Source organism: Chrysemys picta, chromosome 14, assembly GCF_011386835.1.
Source record: "Chrysemys picta bellii isolate R12L10 chromosome 14, ASM1138683v2, whole genome shotgun sequence".
NCBI classification, from domain to species: Eukaryota; Metazoa; Chordata; order Testudines; family Emydidae; genus Chrysemys; species Chrysemys picta.
In genome coordinates, this window is record NC_088804.1 from 44,254,877 (window position 1) to 44,277,184 (window position 22,308).

At 46.5% G+C, this 22,308-nt stretch overlaps 1 protein-coding gene across 6 annotated transcripts in view; it reads left to right on the forward strand.

Moving 5' to 3' along the window:
* Nucleotides 1-22,308, forward strand: part of ZFHX3 (zinc finger homeobox 3) — a 345,739-nt gene that overhangs the window by 297,009 nt on the left and 26,422 nt on the right. For all 6 annotated transcript variants that reach the window (XM_065567681.1, XM_065567684.1, XM_065567683.1 and 3 more), the window contains 2 exons: nucleotides 12,622-12,755; nucleotides 12,993-13,193. In XM_065567681.1, the coding sequence (XP_065423753.1) occupies nucleotides 12,622-12,755; nucleotides 12,993-13,193 (335 nt within the window). The remainder of the gene's footprint in view (nucleotides 1-12,621; nucleotides 12,756-12,992; nucleotides 13,194-22,308) is intronic.

Sequence of the window (22,308 nt, forward strand, 5' to 3'; positions counted from 1 at the left end):
CAGGGAAACCAATTCAGGACTTAAAGAATTTTGTTTTGTTTTATTATTTTTAAACCTGAAATATATAATGTTGATAAAATGTCAGAGAACATCTCAACCTCAAGTGACCCTGCTATATGAAAGACTTTATTAGTGTTATCAATTGTATGGACTTCAGTACATCAGTGTTTTTTTGTTTTTTTTTAAATCACTGCTTAAAATATAGATTGAAATGAAATATTTCTGGAGGACTAGCCTGAAGGGTTTTTTAAAAAAAAAAATCATTTTTTTTTTAATTCATGATGTTCACCTAACCCTGAGCAATTAGTGCAATGGAGCATCCCTTATTTGAATCTGTGGTAGATTGCTATTAAAGGAGGTATTAATGGGCTGCTGAGAGCTGGGAAATTGTTGCAGAAAAGTGTGTTTATGGAGTGTGGTGCTGGCAGGCGTGATTTCAATCGGATTTGACATGTTTAACATAAATGTATACTGCACAGCTCCTGCAGTTTATGAATAATTCCTACAGGTCCTCTCCCTTTCTAATTACTGAAATTGAAAAAAACAGGTCAGGCACATCCTGGCGGAAATCTATTACCACCCCTCCCCCCTGCCTTTTTTTAACATCTGTAGTTTTGGTGAGCACTTACTGTCTGGGCTATTCGGTGACACCAGAGTAAAGGAAGGGGAGAGATCAGGTGGGGAGAGGAAAGGAGAGGCAAAGGCAGGAGCACATATTTAGAGTAGTTCTGGATCCCTGCTTCTGTCAGACTGAAGGATGCACCAATACGGGGATTGTGCAGCTCACTGTAATTGCTCTTCGGTCTCAAGAGACCAGGAGCAGACTTCCAAGGCACAAAAGGGCACTGAGGCACCCAACTCCCATTGAAAGCCCATGGGAGTTTTGTGCCTACATGCCCTTGGTGCCTTGCAAAAACTCCCCCGGAGGCTTTACTTGCAGAGCGTTGATGGCTCATCTCTAAGCCAGGACGCCATCTCCAAGGTCTGATCTTACTTGCCTGTCTATTATTCGTATAAAAGAAATATGGTCCACCTGCTGTTGGGGACGCTGTTCTCTGGCCCAGGACAATGCTCTGGAAGGTCTTGCTGATGAATCCTACAGTCATAGAAGGCAGAGATGGGGAGGAGCATTAGGGCCCCAGCACTGGGCTCAGTTGTTGCTATAGGGTGGCGTTGTCTAATGCTTTGTCTGCCCTACTTTGAAGTGTCCCTTGCGCTGAGACTCCTTCCCCCTCCCCTTGGGAGACTCTCAGCCTGGGACGGCTCAGTGCCAGGGAGTTCTTTGCATGAATTTCCTCTTCCCATTACATCTTGTTACACCTCCTGTCCCAGCCTTAGGCTAGGTCTACACTACGGGGGAGGGGGAGGGGAGTCGACCTAAGATACGCAACTTCAGCTACATGAATAGCGTAGCTGAAATTGTGTATTTTAGGTTGACTTACCTGGCTGTGAGGATGGCGGCGAGTCGACCGCTGCCACGCCGCCGTCGACTCCGCTTCCGCCTCTTGCCGCGGTGGATTTCCGGAGTCGATGGCAGAGCCATCGGGGATCGATTTTATCGCGTCTTCGCTAGACGCAATAAGTCGATCCCCAATACATGGATTGCTACCCGCCGATCCGACGTGCCCTCAGTAACTCCTCTCTCCCCCCGCTGTGTAGAACCCTCCTTCTCCTCGGAGACCGTTGCTTTCTCCCATTTCCTGGGGAGTCCTTTAGCCAAGCCACGTGGATTTAGCATCGTTAGTCTTTCCCTCCAATCAACCCCTCCAACCCCCTGCTCAGCTTTGTTGCTCTTCTCTGAACGTCCTCAGTTTATCAGTATCTTTCAGCCAATATAGTACTCAGAACTGACTGCAGCATTCCCAGTGCCATCACAAGAGGGCTCTGGAGAGAGGAGCTGTCCCCTCCTCTCCCTGTGTTAGGGAGCATTTTTGCATGCAGCCCACAATGCCGCGGCCGCCTGGTGTCATATTACATTGTAAACACCTATCTACTTTGCCATCCATTATAACCCCAAAGTCCTATTCTGCAATTGCTACCGTGATAGCAGACCCAGGTAAAACATGGAAGTCCCTCCCTCAGTGTCCTTTAAACACAGATTAGTCTTGTAGTTTGGCTAAAACTCACCTATGTTGCAAGTTGTATTTTGCAGGGTTATAGCATACAAAGAGAACGTGATTAAAACAGTTTAAGCCTGTCTACACTGCAAGGTTGAACTGTGTTTTATCTTTTTTAGAGGACATCTTTATTATAACTGGATCCCTCAACAGGGGAACAGTTATAATGTTGGTGTGACCTAGTCTTTGACACACCCAATTCTTCTTCCCACTCAGTCTCATTGTTTGATTATTTCCTCCTAGATGCGTTAGCAGCAGTTTAAAAAATAGAATCTCTTGGCTGTTCTGTCCATGTCTCTAACCCCTATAGGTCTTTTTCTGTTCATTCTATGTCCTCACGGCTATTGACAGCGCTTGCCAGTTCTGTGACGTGCTGCATAGCCATGCTGTTTGCTGCCTCATCCAGACTAGAAATGACTGAACCCAAAAAAGATCCTGTACTCCTCATTGGACACTTCTGCACTGCACAAAACTATGTATTTTAGCCTTAGCCTTAAACTTTTTCTATGGTCTTTGGTCCAGTTTTCAGTCCAAATGAGTTTTTGTATCCAAGCCATTTGAATTAATTTTTCAACTAAGATATCAGCTAATTATTGAAATCCAAATGCTGCATTCCTTTCCACCACTCACTTGGTAAACCTCTCCCAAAAAAGCAATCAAGATTGTCCCCCAGCAGTGCCCATGATCTTTAATCCTAATGATTATGCTAGGAAGAAAAGGTACAACATTAGGGGATGTCCCCATATGCATGACTTGTGCATTGCAAAACAATGACCTGATGATATGGGACAGTACTGCCCAAATTAGGAAGGTAGCAAATATTGGGCTTACTCCACAGCACGGTCCAAAGGTAATTGAACGCTCTTCTTCTGAGGTCCAGTTTATTTAGTCCTGACACACGTTGGCCCTTCAGGCCACACTCCCAGTTCAGTCTTTCTCTCCTCTTAGGGGAGGAGTCCCCAGCTTTCCTTCTCAGAGCTGGCTCTCAATTCAGAGACTCTCTCTTCAGGCCCCTAAACTCAGGATATCTCAGGGGCTTCCCTGCTTTAGCAGACCACTCCCAGCCCTTCCTGGCGGGGGCCACTCTGCCGATCTCAGGGTACTCCCTGCAGGAGCCCTTCTAACTCTCCACAGTAAACAGGTGTGGCTGAGCCCTGGTCTCTAGCCCTTAAAGAGGCACGCCACCCTGCTGCACCAACTTAAACTTCTTGTTAACTTCATGTTGTTGTCCTGGCCCATTGCTCTGACCATGTAACTCCTGTAGTTGAATCCTTCTGCTGGATCCCCCTGTATCAATTTCAAGCTTCTTATCTTGACCATCAAGGCCCTTCATAACTCTGCTAGTCCTGATTTCTCTGCTCTGGTCTCTTGTGACATTGCATCCTGACCCAGTCTGGTCTGCCAGCTACAGCTGCTTTGACCACTCACTTGTCTGCTCCTCACACATTCCTCCCTACTGTGTCACCTTCATAGAGCATAGTCTGCAGGGCTTTTCCTGCTGCGAAGCCCACAGGAAATCAGTCAACCCCTAACGGCTAGTCTGAAGGGGAGCTGGGGAAAGATGATAGTATTTATTGATGTCACTACAAAACGTATATATAATTGATTGTCTTCTTGTCTCCCACCATTTGTGTCTTGCTTGTCGTCTTATATTGTAAGCTCATTGGTGCAGGGACCACATCTGTGTGTTTGTAGAGGAGAACAGGCTCTTATCCTGTTTGGGACTTCGGGGTGCTGCGGTAAGATAAATATTTAATATCAGTTCAGCTATTCAGACTCACAGCAGAATGAAACCTATAATTCAAAGCTAGACAAATAAATCCATTGGACCATTTTCAGGGTCACACTTTTAAAAGATAGACAAAGATCTGTGTGCGAAAGTGCACTTGCAAATATCTCCGTATTTAATTCTATCTACTGTATGATCCTATTATTTATGAAATGTGCGTTTGAAAAAATCCAGTAGAGCAACAGGCGATATTCAGTCCTATTAGTATGGCTACAATGTCCCATTAGGATGAATGGGACCTTTGGGGAATAGGGAATGTAAACAGACAGCGTTTCAGAAAGAAACATTCTAACCATATGTTAGTAACACAAAAAGGAACAAACGTGCAATAGTGCAGCAATATTAGACAAGGAAATTCCATTTCAGTGAGGCTTAAGCTCTACTCTCATGGTTTATTATGTCACTAGAAGCCCTCAATGGAATTATTGACTTGTATTTATTCCTATTATATTAATATAAATGGTGTGTTCCTGCTGGAATAGCAAATGTTTGGTAGAGAGATCTGCCTGAAACTTGATACCAAAATATGCAGGATTCCAAAGCTGTTTCTCTGTGTGCTCCAGTGAAGAACACTCCCCAATGTAAGAATGCTGCCTCACCACTCATCCACTCTGATAAAGAGAGGAGGGTGAAGGCCTTATGGCGTAGGGGAATGAAAAGGGACGAGATAATCCTGTCACTTCTCCAAGCACCGGCTCTCCAGACAGAACCAACAGGGACTCTAAGGATACCTTTCTACTGAATGAGTGTAGCGAGAGCTCCTCATGGCCGTTTTAAAATCCTCTACAAACGGCAGTCAGATTGAACTCTGAGGGTTAGTTTGGTACAAAATTTCAGAGTGCAGGGTCCCATGTAGTCGTTCCAGGAAAAATTTGAGGAAAAGGTCTGAAGAACCTGTCACTGTGGAGAAAGGCCTGTGGGAATCAGCAACCCCGCTGGGTAATTGTAGTTTCTATCAGGCAGCAAAAATAGTGTTCTAGTGGGGTTGAAAGTGTAGCTGAGACTGGCTGCTGAGCTAGTATGAAGAGTATTTTCATAATCAATCAAGGTAGCAAAAACCCTGCTGTAAATTTGTGGGGCAGGTGGCAAGCTGGTTTACGGAATGCAGGGAGATGAGAACCTCTGGCTTACGGAAAGCAGCATGAATTAATAATCATTTAATTGGCTCCTCCATTATGTTGCTGGATCGGGAGATGGAAGTTTAGATGAAGGGGCTGTCAGTGGTACTTTAGCTAAGAGAGTCTGATGGTTGAAAGGTGGGGGGTGGTGGCTGCCTTTGGCCTTTCCACAAGGCACAAGCATAGTCAGCTCTTTGGGTCCCTCACTATGTTAACTTCTGGGGTTAGCAAAGAAAAGGATGAGTGTCACTTCTGGGTGGCATCTTCCCCTTTAAAATAGAGAGCGTGAATCCCCCCCCCCCCCCCCCCCGTGCTGAAAAGCAGGTGTTGTCTGGCATAAGCACTGAAGAAGTAGCCTCTCAGAAATGCTTCAGGAGGGTAGGATGCCTTGCAGCCATACTGCTTTCAGGTATGGGTGTGAGGTACATGTTTTCTCGGTCTATGGAAAGGTGCATTCTTCTAACCTCTTTATTTCTTTAAACCTTGAGATGAGCAAATCAATGCACAAATTACCTCCTTCTCAGGACATTTATCACGTTTTCATTTGTTTTCTTGAGCGAGCCCTGGTCTTTGAGCAGGATCTCTCCTTGGCCCCTACTTGTGGCACAGGGGTATGTGTGCTGAATGAGCAGTGGTTTGGAGGAAAGTGAAATACAAGGTTTTCGACACTTCCTTTTTCTGGACATTTATCCTAGTCTACTCTATAACAGATGAATAGGTCAGACTGACTGTGTGTGATGTGGTAATTAATACACATTCTTTTCTAAGGGTACGTCTATACTTACCTCCGGGTTTGGCGGTAAGCAATCGATCTTCTGGGATCGATTTATCGCGTCTTGTCTAGACACGATAAATCGATCCCGGAAGTGCCTGCCGTCGACGCTGGTACTCCTGCTCCAAGAGAGGAGTACGTGGAGTCGACGGGGGAGCCTGCCTGCCGCGTGTGGACCCACGGTAAGTTCGAACTAAGATACTTGGACTTCAGCTACGTTATTCACGTACCTGAAGTTGCGTATCTTAGTTCAAACTGGGGGATTAGTGTGGACCAGCCCTGAGTCTGTTTTGAAGCTTTATAGTCAATCACTGGGTTCGCTCAAGAGTGATGTGGTTTGCATGTCCCCTTTCTCCAGAATGTTCCATGATGGCTGATCCGAAGATCATTCATGTACTTAGATCTGACACACAGTAGGTTTGGGTGGGTGTCAATTAGCAGTAACTTGGTCTCAGTGTTGATAGCCCAAATGGGAATTTTATCTTTAAAAATAGTCCTTAGCATGTGTCTTGAAGCATATGTTTTGAGAACACTGAAAACCGCCAATTCATCTTCACCCCCCTCCTATGGAGTAGACAAGTATCCCTACATTAGAGAGGTTGGGGCTGGAGAGCCAGATCAGCTGCACTGAGGCACACTCGGAGTTTCAGGGGAAGGGAGCAAACTGAATTTAAACGATCTTTTGCCAGGATGGTTCCCCAGCTGAAGTTAGTGGTCTGAAATGTTGCTATATCTTGTGCTGACTGCCTGTGGCTCCAGGGAGCCATTATGGAAGACAGAGGTCACCAAAACCCAGGATGCTCCAGCCACACCTGGCCATGCACCCAGCAATAGCGGGAAGGTTAATGGGGGCAGCTCCTATGTCACCAGAGGATCCCCCTATTCGCCAAGGGCTGGCGTAGAGACAGTCCTTTGTCTCCAGAAGCTGGCTACACTAGTTAGGTCAGCTTAGTAGCTGCAGGCGATGCAGAGCTGCCCTAACAGCCCAGATTCTGTTTTCAAAAGTGTGCACTAATTTAGGGTGCTTCAAACACCCATGGTCTGATGTTCAGAGCAGCCAAGCATCCACAGTGCCTACTGACATCAGAGAACTGCCAGCACTCAGCACCTCTGAAAACAAGCCCCTGTTGTCTGAAACTGGGCTGCCAACATTAAAGACCGCCTCTGAAAATGCAGGTGACTTCCCAAAATGTGAGAGTCAGCGGCATAGCCAAAATACAAGAACCCAGGATTTCCTGAGTTAATGGCTCTAGTCTGCCATGGATTACACCAAATCTTATCACTGTGGAAGAGGAGATCATATTTTTGGAAGTTTCCAAAGATCGTTTTTCCCACACATTAGCTATAAGGTTTGAGATATATATTTTTTTGACAAAATTAAGTAGGTCCTTAGTGCTTTGGTTACAAAACTATAAAGCATTTGAATTCTTTACCTTGGAAAAGTGACGGTGGCACATTCCCAGTAACCAGGGCCGGCTCTAGGCACCAGCAAAGCAAGCAAGTGCTTGGGGCGGTAAATTTGCAGGGGCGCAAGAATCCAGCGTGAGAGCTGAGAACCAACAGGGAGCCCTGGGAGCTGTATTTCCTTGGTTAGCTCCCAAGGAAAGGGAGGGGGAAGGAGTGTAGAACTGAAACCTCATGCTGCAATGGTAGGAACAGAGCCAGCTCTAGGTTTTTTGCCGCCCCCCACCTCAGCCCTGAGCTCCCCCTGCACTCCTGTGTTGCCCCAGCCCTGGACTCTCCCCTGTCCACACCCCCTGCTGCCCCAGCTCTGGCCCCCACCTGCACCCCCTGCTGCCCCAGCCCTGGGTTCTCCCCCCACCTGCACCCCCTGCTGCCCCAGCCCTGGGTTCTCCCCCCACCTGCACCCCCTGCCATCCCAGCCCTGGGCTCTTCTTCCCCTTCCCCCCGCACTCCCTGCTGCCCCAGCCCTGGGTTCTCCCCCCACCCGCATCTCCTGCCACCCCAGCCCTGGCCCCCACCCGCACCCCCTGCTGCCCCAGCCTTGGGCTCTTCCCCCACCCCCACCCGCATCTCCTGCCGCCCCAGCCCTGGGCTCTCCCCCAAAGAAAGAATTGGGTGGACTAAATGGACATTGCACCTCTCTATCTGAAGCCTAGCAAGGCAGGTACGTGGATCCCACTAGAATTTAAAATGAAAAGTAAGGGAGGGGAGGCTCTACTAGACTGGGCAGCTTTAGATACAGTACCAGGCACTTAGGAGGATTTACACTTCTGAGCCATGGCAGCAGAAATTGACTTTTCTTTTCCAGATGTAGCTAATATTCAGAAAGGGAATCCAGCACCTGCCTTCCAGATTTGAACACCCTCAAAATTCAGGAGTGCTCAAGCTCAGTTTGGGCAGCTGTTACTTCATTTCCCCCAAATCAAATATACTGATCCACTGTAACTTGCTGTAGAAAAAGTAGGATAAAATTGAGCAAGAAATGCTTCCCAGTGGTTATTAGGACTGGAATTGCTATTTTCAACAGCCATTGGTTTTTTTATCATTATTATTATTTTTAAGTTTTAGTTTTATTTGTTTAAAAGGAAGACAGTGATATTGCATTGGTAAATTCCCCATAGAAACAAAGAATGGAACAAAAGAATAATAAAGGCACCTCAACTTTTCCTCATTTATGTAGGACGGTCTTATAATATGCATCCAGATATCCTCCAGTCACACAAGCTGAAAATTGTTCCACTTTACTGCAGTTCTGTAACCATATGGGAACCAATCCTGTCTGTGTTCTGTGCACATCCAAAATTTCTGCTGAATGACCCGCAGTGGGAGCGAGTGACCAGTGACCCAGGGCTGGGGCGGCAGGAGGGTGCGGGGGGGGGGGAGGGAGGGGTGGAAGGGGGCAGCCAAAATTTTTTTTGCTTGGGGCAGTAAAAAACCTAGAGCCGGCCCTGCCGGTAATGGCTTGAATCATCTACTGTACGATAGCATATTTATTTTCCCTTGTTACTGTGCAGGTGACTTCCATACACAACTCCCAATAACACTCACCGGAAGTTACACAGATAAGTTCTGCATGTTTCTCAGAGAAGAGTCCCCAGTAGATTCTAAGCACAGAAGCTTTTTCCAAAAAATAGTTTTGATAATTCAGTGGGAGTTTAATGTGACATCTTATCTAATGTCACAAGTAACCCTCTCAAAGCCAGTCCCTGCTCACTGAATGTCTCCTGCAATGTGTCATCACAGTTCATTCCACTGAGTGGAAACTAGAAACTTACGTTGTCAGTAAAGAACTAGTTCTGTTTTTTATGCTCCTCTTTACCTACAAGAAGTGTCATGAAGATCATGGAGATAAGTCTGATTTCGACCACCACATTCTGGGAATGTTCATCCTGACCTCACCTTGGGAGCCTCAGGCCAATCTGATGTCACATACGTAGGTACTAGGTGTGTGGCAATAGCAGGGCACAATAGGGAGAGCCATGGAAGGCTTTGGAGACTTGGGTAAATAAAGCATTGGTTTTCGGTTTGCTTTTTATGAGTTAAAGATAGACTTTAATAAAGGCTTTTGTGTTTAATTACGGTTACCTTGTTCACAGTGTGCCCATGAGAACATCCATCTCCTGCATGTATATTTTTACATTTAATGTATATGAAACAGGTGGTTAAACTGACAGATAATAAATCTAGGAAGGGGGGAGTTTCTATCCTGTAGGGACTCTTCCTGCCACAAACACCGCAGGAGAAGAATCACTAGATGCCTGTTGCACTCAACTAATAGTAGTTCAAGGGTTGAAGTGAAAGTTGATAGAGCCCAGAGAGTCCCTCCCCAAACCATGCTGGAGACCTAATTACCAGTCAGTGCCAGGGGACAGGGACAGATTTACACCTTACATGCCCCTAGGCACAGCATCTTCAGCACACACATACCCCCCGCCCACAGACCCCCCCTCCCCACTGCCCAGCACCCCACCACCACAACTGCCCAGGGCCCCACACAGACACCCCACTGCCTGGCACCCCAACACACACACGCCTCTTCCCTCCCCAAGACCTACTCCCTGGCCACACTCACCAGCCCCGCTTGGAGGTGACTGTGTCTGCCAGGCTGATCACTCTGGCCCCTCAGGTGTGGCGCGATCAGCCAGGCTGGAGCAGGAGTGAGGCCTGCCCAGGCCGGGCTCTCTCAGGTCGCACTTGCCTGGCAGGGCCTGCATTGTACTGCTGAACTCTTCCCCTGCCACAGGGGCCTGCTTCACCTTCCCTGCTGGTAGAAGCTCCCCAGCAGGGCTGCGTGGGGCCGTCTCCCCCTCAGCCGGCCCTGCCCCCTGCTGGGACCTGGGAGCAGCAAACTTTGCATTTTTAGGCACCCCTAGAACGCTGGTGCCCCTAGGCACGTGCCTACTGTGCCTAACCGGAAATCCAGCCTAAATCTTGTAGGGCTCTGTGATTCTAGTCCCCATGAGTAGGGAAGGGAGTGCTGCTTGTATTGCTGCCTGACTGTGTGCAGACAGAGCTTGGGGCCTGATGCCTGACTTCCTGACTGTGGTTGACATTTTAATGTCTGAGGTCAAACTGAGGAGTGGACAATATCAGCAGTAGTTAACCTTCTTATTGGGGCCACTCTCCTCACGTCACACAGGGACCAGCCAAGGCAATTTAACCCTGGATCATCTTCCACCAGCCACAACGAAGGAGTTCTTGCTAGGAATTCTTCTTACTCTTATTGGTAGAGTGGGGGCTCATGAAGCACAGCCTGGCTCAGTGCTATTCTCTTGTCACACCATGAATCGGATATAGAGGATTGTTTCCCATGGCGTGGGGTGGGGCAGGTAGGTAATCTTCACCCACAGCCCTGACGCTCCATTTGTACTGTGAGATTACCTTTCTTTCCCCCAAAAAATAAACTAAACTTCAATTCTGTAGAAATCTTTTTAAAGAAGCTCCATCTCTGAGCCACAAGGGAGGTTTTAGGTTCAAACAGCAAGTTTGTGAGTTGAATAAAAGTTCATCTTGCCATGTGGACAAGACAATGGTGGATGCGTTCTGATGTCTGTAGATTTACCATGAAAGCATTGACTTCTTTTACACTAATAAGCTGTAGGGTTGGCCTTTTTTTAGTAGACTGAGCAGCACAAAGGTCTTAATGGTACACTGGGATTCTACACGTTTTGGGGGTATGTGCTTAAATTTGACATTGAGGCATTAGACCACCATAGGAGCACAGGACTGAAATATCAGGGGTTCTGCAGGACAGGAATTAAGTGCATTAACAGAGCCATGTGGCAAAGAACTTGCCAATCATCTGTCCTGGCTCTCACCACTATATCGCTTGGACACATTCAGGAGCACTAACATTCATGAACTCCTCTCTCCACAAGAATGACACAGGTCCTTTTATGTCCATTCATAGTGTCTGTCTGACTCCCTTTTCCTAGAACTGGTTTTGCACTCTGTTTATTTTATGAATGCTTAGTGTTGGGGGATTGTTAAATGTGTGAATTAGATTTCCGATTAGAAGGCACATTTTGGAATAAATCCCACCTTGATAGCTTTGAAAGGGTTTCTGGCATGTGAATAACATATCTAAGCTGTGCACTGACTGCAGCTTCTGAAGTGAGGTGTGGTTGGTTCCACAGCATCAGGTTCACAGTGTGAATAAGAGATCGGGAACAGGCTATGGGGGAACCAATCTAAGAACGTTACAGCACCTGGTTAATCGGCAGCCAGTCTATCATGTTAAATATCCAGCTGTCATGTATTATCTTTCAAGTGAAAATGAATAACTCCCATTAAGGGTGAAATGGGTTTGAAGTCGATTCAAGACAGATTTAGTACTGTTATGAATGTGTGTTCGGGGAGGGGGGAGCTGTGTGTAATATGCCTGTCTTTCTAGTTTTTAAATAATAGATGTCCTACAAACTTATGTACTCCAGGTTACCAAGATACAGAGTTTATAGGTCATAGGATGTGCATTCTGGGAACAGCGTCAATTTCCTGGAATATTTTCTGCATTGAGCTCTGATTTTATTACTTTTATGTATACATTTGAATTTGAATACCATTACTTTGTATTGATGTGTTTAAGGTTTATGCCTAAACAGCCATTCTTGGTGTCCATATCGGAGCCAGTCCCACCGCTGGTCATAGGCCAGGCTCTGTCACCCAGACTTCCTGGGGATTTCAGTGGGACTGCTTGGTGGAGAGTAAGACCAGCCATGCCCTCTGCCCAAATGCTGAGTGCATGCCACACTCTGAACTCCCAGCTGCTGCCAGTCTAGGAAAGTGAGACTGAGTAGGACCCAGATGTGAATCTTCTGTGTTGCACCTACCACTGCCCTGGGCTGGCTTTAATGAATGAATGCCTCACAATGCTTCGCACACTGTGTATGAACCTTTCTGCACTCAGGGTAGGAATGTCCTCCTGCATTGTCCTCTGTATAGCCAACTCTTCCTGGAAGGAGGGGGAATCCTGACACTCAAGCGCTGACATATGGCCAACTGGTCCAATCTCACATGTAAACACAGGAGAAGACGGTCTTGCATCTACTAGATTTTAAGCTGACCCAGGGAGTCGGAGTGAGTGGTTGTGCTTTTCTGCTTGGAGCTGTATGGATCTGTCACAGTTCCTTATTTCTTAGTGCCAGTAATGCCAGATAGCGAGAGAGAAACTCGTACTTTCTCCCTAGCATGTTTAGTAAGATGTCATTTGGCCCAGATGTTCCTCCTCTTCAAATCCTTAGACTGTGTTTGTTTCAAGAAAATACAACACAAATGGAATTACTGATCTTTTCATCCAGCATGAACCCCTTTAGAGCTGGCCTGATGGGGATGTCCTAATGCAAGTCTCATTTGTCTTTGCAGCACCAGCCAGCCAGGCAGACAAGGAGCTGACAGAGTCTCCAGCATCCTCCAAACGCATGTCATTTCCCAGCAGCTCTGAGTCACCTCTCTCCTCTAAATGGTCAAAAACTTCAGAGGAGACCAAATCAGAGCAGGTGAGGCACAGGAGCCCAGCATTACTTCCTGGAAAGCCATAAAAATCTAGAGGCTGTTGTTAATTCACTTCCCAGGTGTTGAGAGAAAAAGAAAAGCTGATGAAAAAGTGGTGATTGAATGGTAGGACAAAGGCACAAGATTATTACAGTCAAGCTGTAAGGAAGGAGGAAATATAAGCAGTGATTGTATCAATCACGTGATTCAGTCAGCATGTTTTGTTTCATCTCTCTCTATAGATGTATCAGTGTCCATACTGCAAATACAGTAACACCGATGTGAACCGGCTGCGGGTGCATGCCATGACCCAGCACTCAGTGCAGCCCATGCTCCGCTGCCCGCTCTGCCAGGACATGCTCAACAACAAGATCCATCTGCAGCTGCACCTCACACACCTGCACAGTGTGTCACCCGACTGTGTTGAAAAACTCATCATGACGGTAAGTCTCTGGGAGCCAAAGTGCACCTTCTGCCTTCCCAGCAAGAGTGAAGTTGTCTTAGCATAAACGAAAGGGCCTTGCCTGTGCCCATGGGCACTGGCTAGTTTTGATGTAACCTGCTGATCCAAGATCCCACTCCTTGATCCTACAAGAACTTCTCTTGCTTTGATTCTTCTCATCCCCATGTTTGGGTATTGTGGTGGTTGGCACAATCAGGAGAAAGAGTTACCCTGTGGAGATACTGAGAAGAATATTCAGTAAACATGCTCTCCCTTAACCCCGTAAAGTCACTGCAAAAGTCAAGTCTTAGGTGGAGGCTTGTGGGAGAGGCAGCAGTTCATGTGACTGTGTTGCCTCCAGTGAAGGAGAGAACAAGTGCTGCCATGTTTACTCTCTCATGAAATCGGACAGCCAGGGTCGTTAAAGTGACAGTTTACAGGAAATCAGGAACTGGCTTTCTGTTTAAAACATAACTGGGAGAAGCGATAGGTTTACTGTCTTTGGCAATTTTATTATTCTTGAGGCGAGGGTGCGGCTGGCATGGGATGCACTGCCTCAGTGGAATTCACACTGTACACTTCAGTCAGTGATCGACGCTGATCATCATGGGAGTAGAAGTAGGATCTGGACCTTCAATGAGAAATTATTCAGTCAGAGATAACGTAACTTTTTATAAGTAACAGATCACTTTTTTCAAGGCAACTATAACAACCATGTGGATATTGTGTAGTTGGCCCGTGTGAGATGGATAATGTGTGGCTGTAAAATCCTGTCAATTCCTTGTTTAAAATGCCACTGTCAAAATGTTTTGAAATGCCTCATTTCAAATGGAACTTTAAGGATGGTCAGTTAAACTTCTCTGAAGTGGAAAGGTCTTTAGGCTGTTGAAATGGAGGAGATTTTCTAAATAATATCAAATATTTCCATGGAAACGTGTAGTTAGAAATAGATCCATTTTTGTAATTGTTTCTCCAAGGTGGGTTGCACTTTTGTGCAGCTGTGACTGTCTTCACCAGTGCAGTTTCTCTGTAAGTGTAGCAAAACTTGAGAGATCAGTTAAATCTGGTTCAGTACCAAGATGTTTGTGTCAAACTTTTTCCCCCCCTTCTACAGCATTGCTGTAGGTGTCAAACATGGGAGTCCTGTTCTAACACTGTCTCTAATGGAAGCCTTTATCCAGCATTCTGTTTGTCTCCAGTTAATTTGAGAAGGAAATTATCATTACAGTGCATGATGGGAAAAGTCCTTTTTATTACATTTCTAACATTGCGGTGTTCAAGCTGTCATTCTGAACAGGCTTTTTGTACAAGCGACATTCTCTCGGTCATGGACTGGCTGATCGGGGACTTGCTTTTATGATGTCTCTGTGGAGCACCTTGCACAATTTTGGCTTCTAAGCACTGCAACAATACAACTAAATAAAAATAATCTTGTGGGCTCACCTGTCTTTCCAGTGTTTTAATCCATGTGTATCATGGCACAAGAAAAAATGTCCAGTGGTCCATGTTTCTCCTTAGGTGGCATCGTTTGAGGAAGCACATGATCTTGCTCCAGCACCAGTCTTCCTCTTTCCCTTTTGTTTTCTGTCTTTTTCTCTCCTTCCTCCTTGCTTGTCAGATTTCTCCTTCCCTCTGCTGCTTTTCCCCCAGTTTCTTGTCCTTCCAGGTCTGCTGCCATATCCCCTTCCCTCTGCCATGCCTGGCTCCTGGCGGGCTGAAGGAATGCTCTGCTCCGCACTGGAGAATGGTTCATTAAATGCCAGAAGAGATGCTGTGCCTGGCAATCGGTGCTGGTCCAGGAACATGTGGGAGAGATCTATGCACCACAGTCTGGGAACCATGATCTCGGAACACACCAACATCTAACAGTGTTGACAGGTCCCATTACTGCCCCCAGTAAATGCCAAATTCGGGTACCTCTGTCCTCAGTGAAAACAATAATAAACAATACAAAAATACCAGGGGGCTTTGGAAAGACAACATGTTAGTTAGCTAACATTTATAGCGCTCAAGATATGTCTACACTAAAATTAAAACCTGCAGCTGGCCCGTACCAGCCGACTCAGACTGCTCTTTAATTGCAGTGTAGACGTTCAGGCTCTATCTCTAGGACCCTCCCCCTTCCTACGGTCCCAATGCTCGGCTCCAGCCTGAGCCCAAACTCCTACACCGCAGTTAACCAGGCCTGTAGCCTGAGCCCCGCAAGCCCCACTCAGCTGGCATGGGCCAGCCACGGGCGTCTAATTGCAGTGTTGACACCCGCAGAGGCCCCAAACAGGGACAGAGCCCGATGGTACTGGGGCATTGTATACATTGATATTCAAGGACTGTCCCAAAGAACTGAGATTCTAAGGCAGCTTAGAGTCAAACACAAGATGAAAATATTTTGTCCCTATCATGAAGAGAAGAAATAAGAGAGCAGTGAGTAGCACTAGAGCTTCTGCCATACAAGTGGGAGTCCCCAGTCTGCCAAGAGTGCTCTCCGTGGTTCTAGCCTAGAGAAATGGGGTCAATTTATGAGGCCTGGTCTACACATACAAGTTGTACCAATTTTACCTAAAGTGGTTTAGAAACTGATGTGGTTAAATTGGTACAGCCCCTTGGGTGGGCACTCTGTCACGGATAAGAATGCCTTATTTAAATCCATATACAGAATTCTTCAGACCATTTAGTCTGCAAGCAATTTAGTTCGATTGGTGCACCTTCTGTGTGTGATCAAGACCTCACTCACCCAGTGGTTTAACAACCCCCGCCCAGGGCACCTGGAGTGCTCCAGCCTTCTGCTGAGATCAGAAATCCCATCAGAAAGGATGGGAGTCTCCTGTGAGCCCTGTCCCATTACTTGTTTCTTTGTTCACGTTCATGAAGCCTGGCTGCTTTTCTCTGTGGTGCTCGGGAAATAACACCTGGGGAAGAGGGATGGTCTGCGTGCTTTGAATAAAGCAGAAGGGGGCCAGGCAGATATTTTCATTTTGCTTTAAATGGCAAACAACGTGCTTTTTAAAAAAATAAAAGAAACAACCGTTTGTGGTGGACACGGGAACACCGTAAATTCCTAATTTTGCTCATTCCAGCCAAGATTCCTGTCTCAATCTGAAGGCACCGAGACCCGGTTCATGCACTGTAAGTGAATTGCAGCCCAATAAATGGGAGCCAGGTTGCTTTTGACACGATGTCTTTGCGTTCAGTATTTGAAGGAGGCTCAAGTTAATAATACCTTATCAGACGCCTTTCAGGAACCTGCAGTGTCTAATATGTCTGTTGCCATAGTAACAGCTGCTTGCTTATGCTCTGCATCTCATAGCTGTGTGTTTCTTGCCCCTCTCCCGTTCATATCAACAAGCAGTCTGGGTGACTGTCCTGCTGGGAATAGCCAGAGCACTAGCCCTCCTTTCTGAGAACGGATCCTCTCAAGACACTCTGCTAGTCCATCAATGGTGGGGTGAGAGAGAAACGTGTGTGACTGGTGTGTAGAGGTCCCGGAGCTCAAAGGCATGTGTGCAGCAACCCCAGCATCCAATGGACGGGGAAGACATGACCTAGAGGGTTTATATACAGTCAGTGGAGCTCCCAAGATACCCTGACAGCTGAAGGCAACATTCTATGCAGCCCCAGTCCGTCTGCACCAGTCTTCTACTGCTGCCACTTGGTTACGCTGGTGTATAAATGTGTTTAAAATTTGTTTTATATGGCATTTCATCTGCTCTAAACTACTCTAGTTGTCTTTGCACACAACAGCCACTTCACTAGTTCTGGACCTGCACCGCTTTGGCCAAGAGTTCCTTAATGAGGGTGAAGTGCAGTTCACTTCCATAGTCAATTGACAAGACTGATGGGCTCAAAATAGAAGGGACTGCTTCCCAGGCAGCCTCCAGTAATGGGGAATTCTCCCACCTCCCTCTCAGCTTCCTTTATCGTTCCATAAATTCCTCTACCCCTCCATTTAATTCTGTTGTCCGTTTTCTTGTCCCGTGTTTAAGGTGTCCTTCCATTGTTCCCTGTCACCAGCTGTCTTTTCATCTTTTTCTTTTCTCTCTTGCTCCCAAAGTAATTCTTTCCTGTTTCTGCCATCCTCTCTCCTCTCTCACTGTCTTTATATTCTTTTCTCCTTTTCTATTGTCTCCTCTCACTGCTCTCTGCCTTCTGCTGTCAGTCAGTGTTTCTCTCTCCCTCCCTCTCGCCCCCTCTCCCTCCCCCCCGCCTTTCTCACTCTGTGTCTCGTTCTCCATCTCGGATGAAGGTAATGAAAATAATCGGGCTTCATTAATTCTGAGCCCTGTGAGATGATAGCCATTTGGAGCCATGTTTGCCAATTAGATGGTCTAAATTAGAAGTGACCTTGGTATACTGCCATCGCTTTGCCTCTCTGAGTCTAATGAAGCTTTTCACTCCAGCCCCCTCTCTCTCTTTGTAATGGAAATTCCCTCCTTTGTCTGGTTCGGGGACCTTGCATTGTATGTGCATTTCCCCCCTGCATGGACAGAAGGGATATTAATGTAGCTCCTCAGACCCTTGCTAGAGAGGTTATTTTTAAATCTAAATTATTTTGGCCATGTTGGGGGAGCTCATGAAGAGCTACCTAGAACTTCCATGGGATTGGCCCTGCATCCCAGACAAGCAGAAGCAGCCAGTGGGAGAAGGCAGAGCTAATGTATAGAATATTGATCTCTTGTCATTGTCCAAAGGTGGGTACGTGGCTTTGATGTGTCCAAGACCCATGTTATGTACCTAGGGTCAGAATAGAGGAAAGACTGGCCAAGATGGGAACCTCCGTACAGATGTGTTACCACGAGACAGCAAGAATCCTAGCCACCACAGCTCAGGCCTCAGTGAAGCAGTGCTTTCTGAAAACCCCAACTATAAGCTTTGCTGAGGCTTAGAAAAGGGTATGGTGTGTGGAAATGGGAGGAAGGGAATGAGAGAACAGAGATGAACAGCCATTTACTGAGCCCAGCATTGCTGGCGGAGTGGAGATTGTACCGAGGTCCTTGTCCACCCCCTGAACTGTTACATTCGGCTCTCACAATAGGCTCTCCAGCACTGTCACTGGAAGAGTGTGGGCGTGGCCCAGTTTCAGCAGGATTCCCACGCCGAAGGATCATACTTCTCTCAGCGGTTTTGGACTGTGTCTTCTGAGGAAGCAGCTTACGGAGTCCTTTTCAAAAAGAGCAGCAAGCTCATTTTCTCTTGAGGATGAGCATTTGAGCTTAGTCTCTGGGAGAGAGGACAGTCTTAAGGGAGACAAACAGGACAAGGAGAGAGGAGATCTGTGTTCAACTTCTGCTCACTTTGTAACACTGAGCAATTGGGCCAAATTTTTCCAAAATGGCCACTGATTTGGGGTATCCGGTACACATACCGGAGCCTGCTTTCCAGAGAGCTTCCATTGGCTTCAACTGGAATAGTTGGCGCTCAGCATCTACACAGACCAGGGACCAATTTCACCCCTAGCATAAATACTCACTAACCAATTTCATCTTGGGGCAGAAGGAAACTGCATAAGAGACATTGCTAGGACAGGAAGGAAACATACTAAGGTCTGATAGTACTGGGTATACATTTCCTGTGTAGGTGATACCATTCATAGCCTACACTTGTATAGAAGGATGACTTACAAGAGAGCCAGGAAGTACTAGCATATGGTCCCCTAGGACACATGCCTACATACTATGGGGATGGGCAGGTTAGAAATTCCGAGAGTGAACTAGATAATTATTTTCTAGAGCTAAAACATGCTAGGTGACTTTCAGCCCAGATAGAAAAATGTGACTCTAACCCCAAGGGGATGACAATCTGATTTGAACATGGTACAGTGAGTGTGGCTAAGAAACAATAGGGAAGTGATAGAGAGAGATTGTGAGCTCTTTGGGGCAGGGACCATCTCTTTCTGTGTTTGTACAGCCCCTAGCACCATGGGGGTCACGGCTGGGGCTCCTCGGTGCTGCCCCAGTACATAGAATAACTAAGGTCTAGGGTTACACCAGCAAGCTGACACAGTGATACATTGCAGTTGTATACATATCTTAGGGTTGTTTTAATACCTTCATATTGGTGCATATGAAGTTGGTGTTGTGGAAGCACTAGAGAAACTTGAATGAGGAAATACAAGCATTTAGGAGTTTGGAAGACTGGAGCTAGGGTTAGTTCCCAGCTATTGCTGGACCATCTGAATGGGAAGTGACCATATATGATCGTATGAAACAGCACATAAGTTAACTTCCCCTACAAGACTCAACCCTCCACCGCCCTTCCACCCATGACAGTTACACCATTTAAATACAGACATAACCATAAACAGTATAAAATAATATCATTTACCTGGTTATCTGTGATTGGCAGCCAGGATTCAGTGCCTTCCTTTTCACCTTCTACTCTGATTATTTATTTGTATTACGAAATCACCCGAGTGTGCCAGGCCCTCTCTGCATGCACAGGAAGCCATAGTCCCTGCCCCAAAGAGTTTACCGTGTGAAAAGAAAACATGAAGATGGGGGCTTGGGACACCGCCTGTATGCCAAGTGGTAAGGTTGATGAGTGGTCAGGCAACTCCCTCTGGGGGAGAATCTGGGCGTGGGAGGGGGAAGGCCCCCACCAGAAAGATGGCTGCAGCAAAGAGGACTGCTGAGCTGAGCTGGCAAATGACTGAGAGGTGGGGATATCAGGCAATGAGCCAAGCATAGAGCTTTACATTCAGGGTTTCACTTGCCAGTGGATCCCTTGCACAGCTCGCTGGGAGAGCCTGCAGTTGTCCTGAATACACAGATGCACACAATTTCTCACTTCCTGCCCTTCTGGCTCTGTCCCAGTTCCCTCTAGGAATTTTCTGCCTTATAACGATTTCCTGTACCAAAGCCCTTTCTGGGTGTGGGGGAGGAAAGAGGGAGAAGGGGGCAGAGTTGAGGCTGTGGAGATGCAGGTAGGTAAAGGTAATTACTTAAGCACATATAGGGGCAGGACTTACTGGTTTGGAGGCCCAGATTAAGATGCAGAGGAGCATGTGAGGTTGATGATTATATTTCGGGGTGAGTTAATTGACAGAAGGTGAAGGCAGACAAAGAAACTCTGCTTACTGCCTTCTTGAATCCCAATCAGGAATTATGATTAAAGACGCGGCGAGACAACAGAGCCCTGATGAATTGGTGTCTTTTTTTTTTCCTTTTTGCCGTCATTCACACTTGATTGACTTCAACCTTTCAAGTGCAAAAGTCTCTCTTTTCCATTATTATTCATAGCCATCTGAGTTTTTCTAATTAAAGTGTATGAAAACAATTACTGATCCGTCGTACTGAGTCTGTTAGTGGGGATGACTGCCTTACTGTAATGTGTATAAAAAGCCCACAGTTTTCTATAATGATGTGCTACTGAGGTGTTAGATAATTTTATTTTTTCTACTCTGTTGGGTTTTTTTTAATTTCTCGTTATTTATTTTTCATAATTCCTAAAGATCCTGGGAAAGCACTTTCCCTGCTGCTAAAACTGAGAGAGACATCGCTTTCTTTCTGTCTTTCCTCCTCTGCTTCCCACCTCATTCCCCCTCCTCTGAGTCTGGTTACTATAAATGAATCGGTGACCTTTCACTTCTTGCATTCCCTGTGGACTCACCAACCACAGCCTTCAGAAATGTTCTGCTTTGGAATAGAAGGTGTAATGAGTTTGGCATTCTCCACCCCTTTCCTAGTGCTTCATCAGTGGCAGCTGCCTTTACAGGATGCAGACGTCTGTAAAACACAAATGCTGTGGCTGTATCACTCACCTTCAGTGCTCAATTTGTGCCAGGGCTGAGTCCTGGAACTGCTAGGCCTGGCCGTTCAGAGCCCCGGCACCTCTGGGCTTGCTGTGTCAGTTACCAAAGTAAAAAAATCACTTCAGCTCCAGCGCCTCTTTCATTACCAATGAAGCACTGCTCACATTGCACAGCTCTGTGAGTAGCCAGAGCAGTGACAGCATCCCTTCCCTCTGCTGTCTGACATCCGAGATCTCTCACAATCAAATCTTTGTTTGAGGCTGTCCATGTACATGCTCCTGCTCCCCATGAACCTGAGCATGGCTGGATCAGACCCTCTTTCCCTACACATTCTGTGTAGGGTTTATATCAGTGCCGGTGAGGAAGACACCATGTCCTATTTAGAGTTCACAGTATTTCATTAGTCATCCCGCATGCACCTCGTGGCCTTTGACTTAAGTTTGCTTAGAAGAAGGTAGGTAGCTGTACTGAATGAAAGTAATCACATCATTTGTTCTGCCATGAAATCCAAGGATCAGTCCATTCCTCTGCCTGGCCTGAAGGGGACCCTTTTGTAGCTTCACTAGAGAATGTGACAGGTTAGCACCATCGCCAACATGCCATCCTCTCCTAGCAATCAGTGGCTGGAAAAGGGCACTGTCAGAGCACCAGCACTGTGAGTCAGTTTGGGTTTGCTGCTCCCTCAATCACTAAGGACTCAGGGCATGGTAAGGATGTTCCTTTTAGCATCTAGGTGAGAGGATGCTCACAGACAATCAAAGCAGCAGAACTGACATCAAGCACTTGTTTATGGGGTGAGCTCCTGTATGTGGCTGTGTTATGAGATAGCACTAGTGGGAACAATGGTCTTGAACGGTTTCCTGAGCTGCTGTGTTGGGGAGCATCCGTTGAAGAGCAGCCTTTAAGTTGCTAGGCATGTGGTGCTCAGAGTTACGTAGAGTTTTGTTGCTGCGTGCCTGATGTTAAACACGGGTCAAAGCACTAGTCCTTTTGGTCAAGATTGTCAAAAGTAACCAGTGATTTTGGATGCCCAACTTCAGTTACTTTATGGGGGGGCCTGATCGTACGAAAGTGCAGAGCCTGAAACCCAAGCTTCTTTTGAAGTGTCTCAACTCGGGCTTCCAAAAATTGAGCTATCCCGAATCACTAGTTTCTTGTAAAAATCATGGCTTTCGAGTCTTGGGCTGGTGATAGCATAACTGATTGCAAACGGAATTTTGAAGCGAGCCAGAGTGAACACTTGTTTTCTTTCCAACAGTCAGAACATGGAAAGGGTTGCAAAAGCTTTGTGTTTCAGACAGTTTGCCATCTCGTTTCAGTCTTTATTTATTCATCCTTTCTCTTGTCACCTCTCTTTATTTGTACTCTTCTT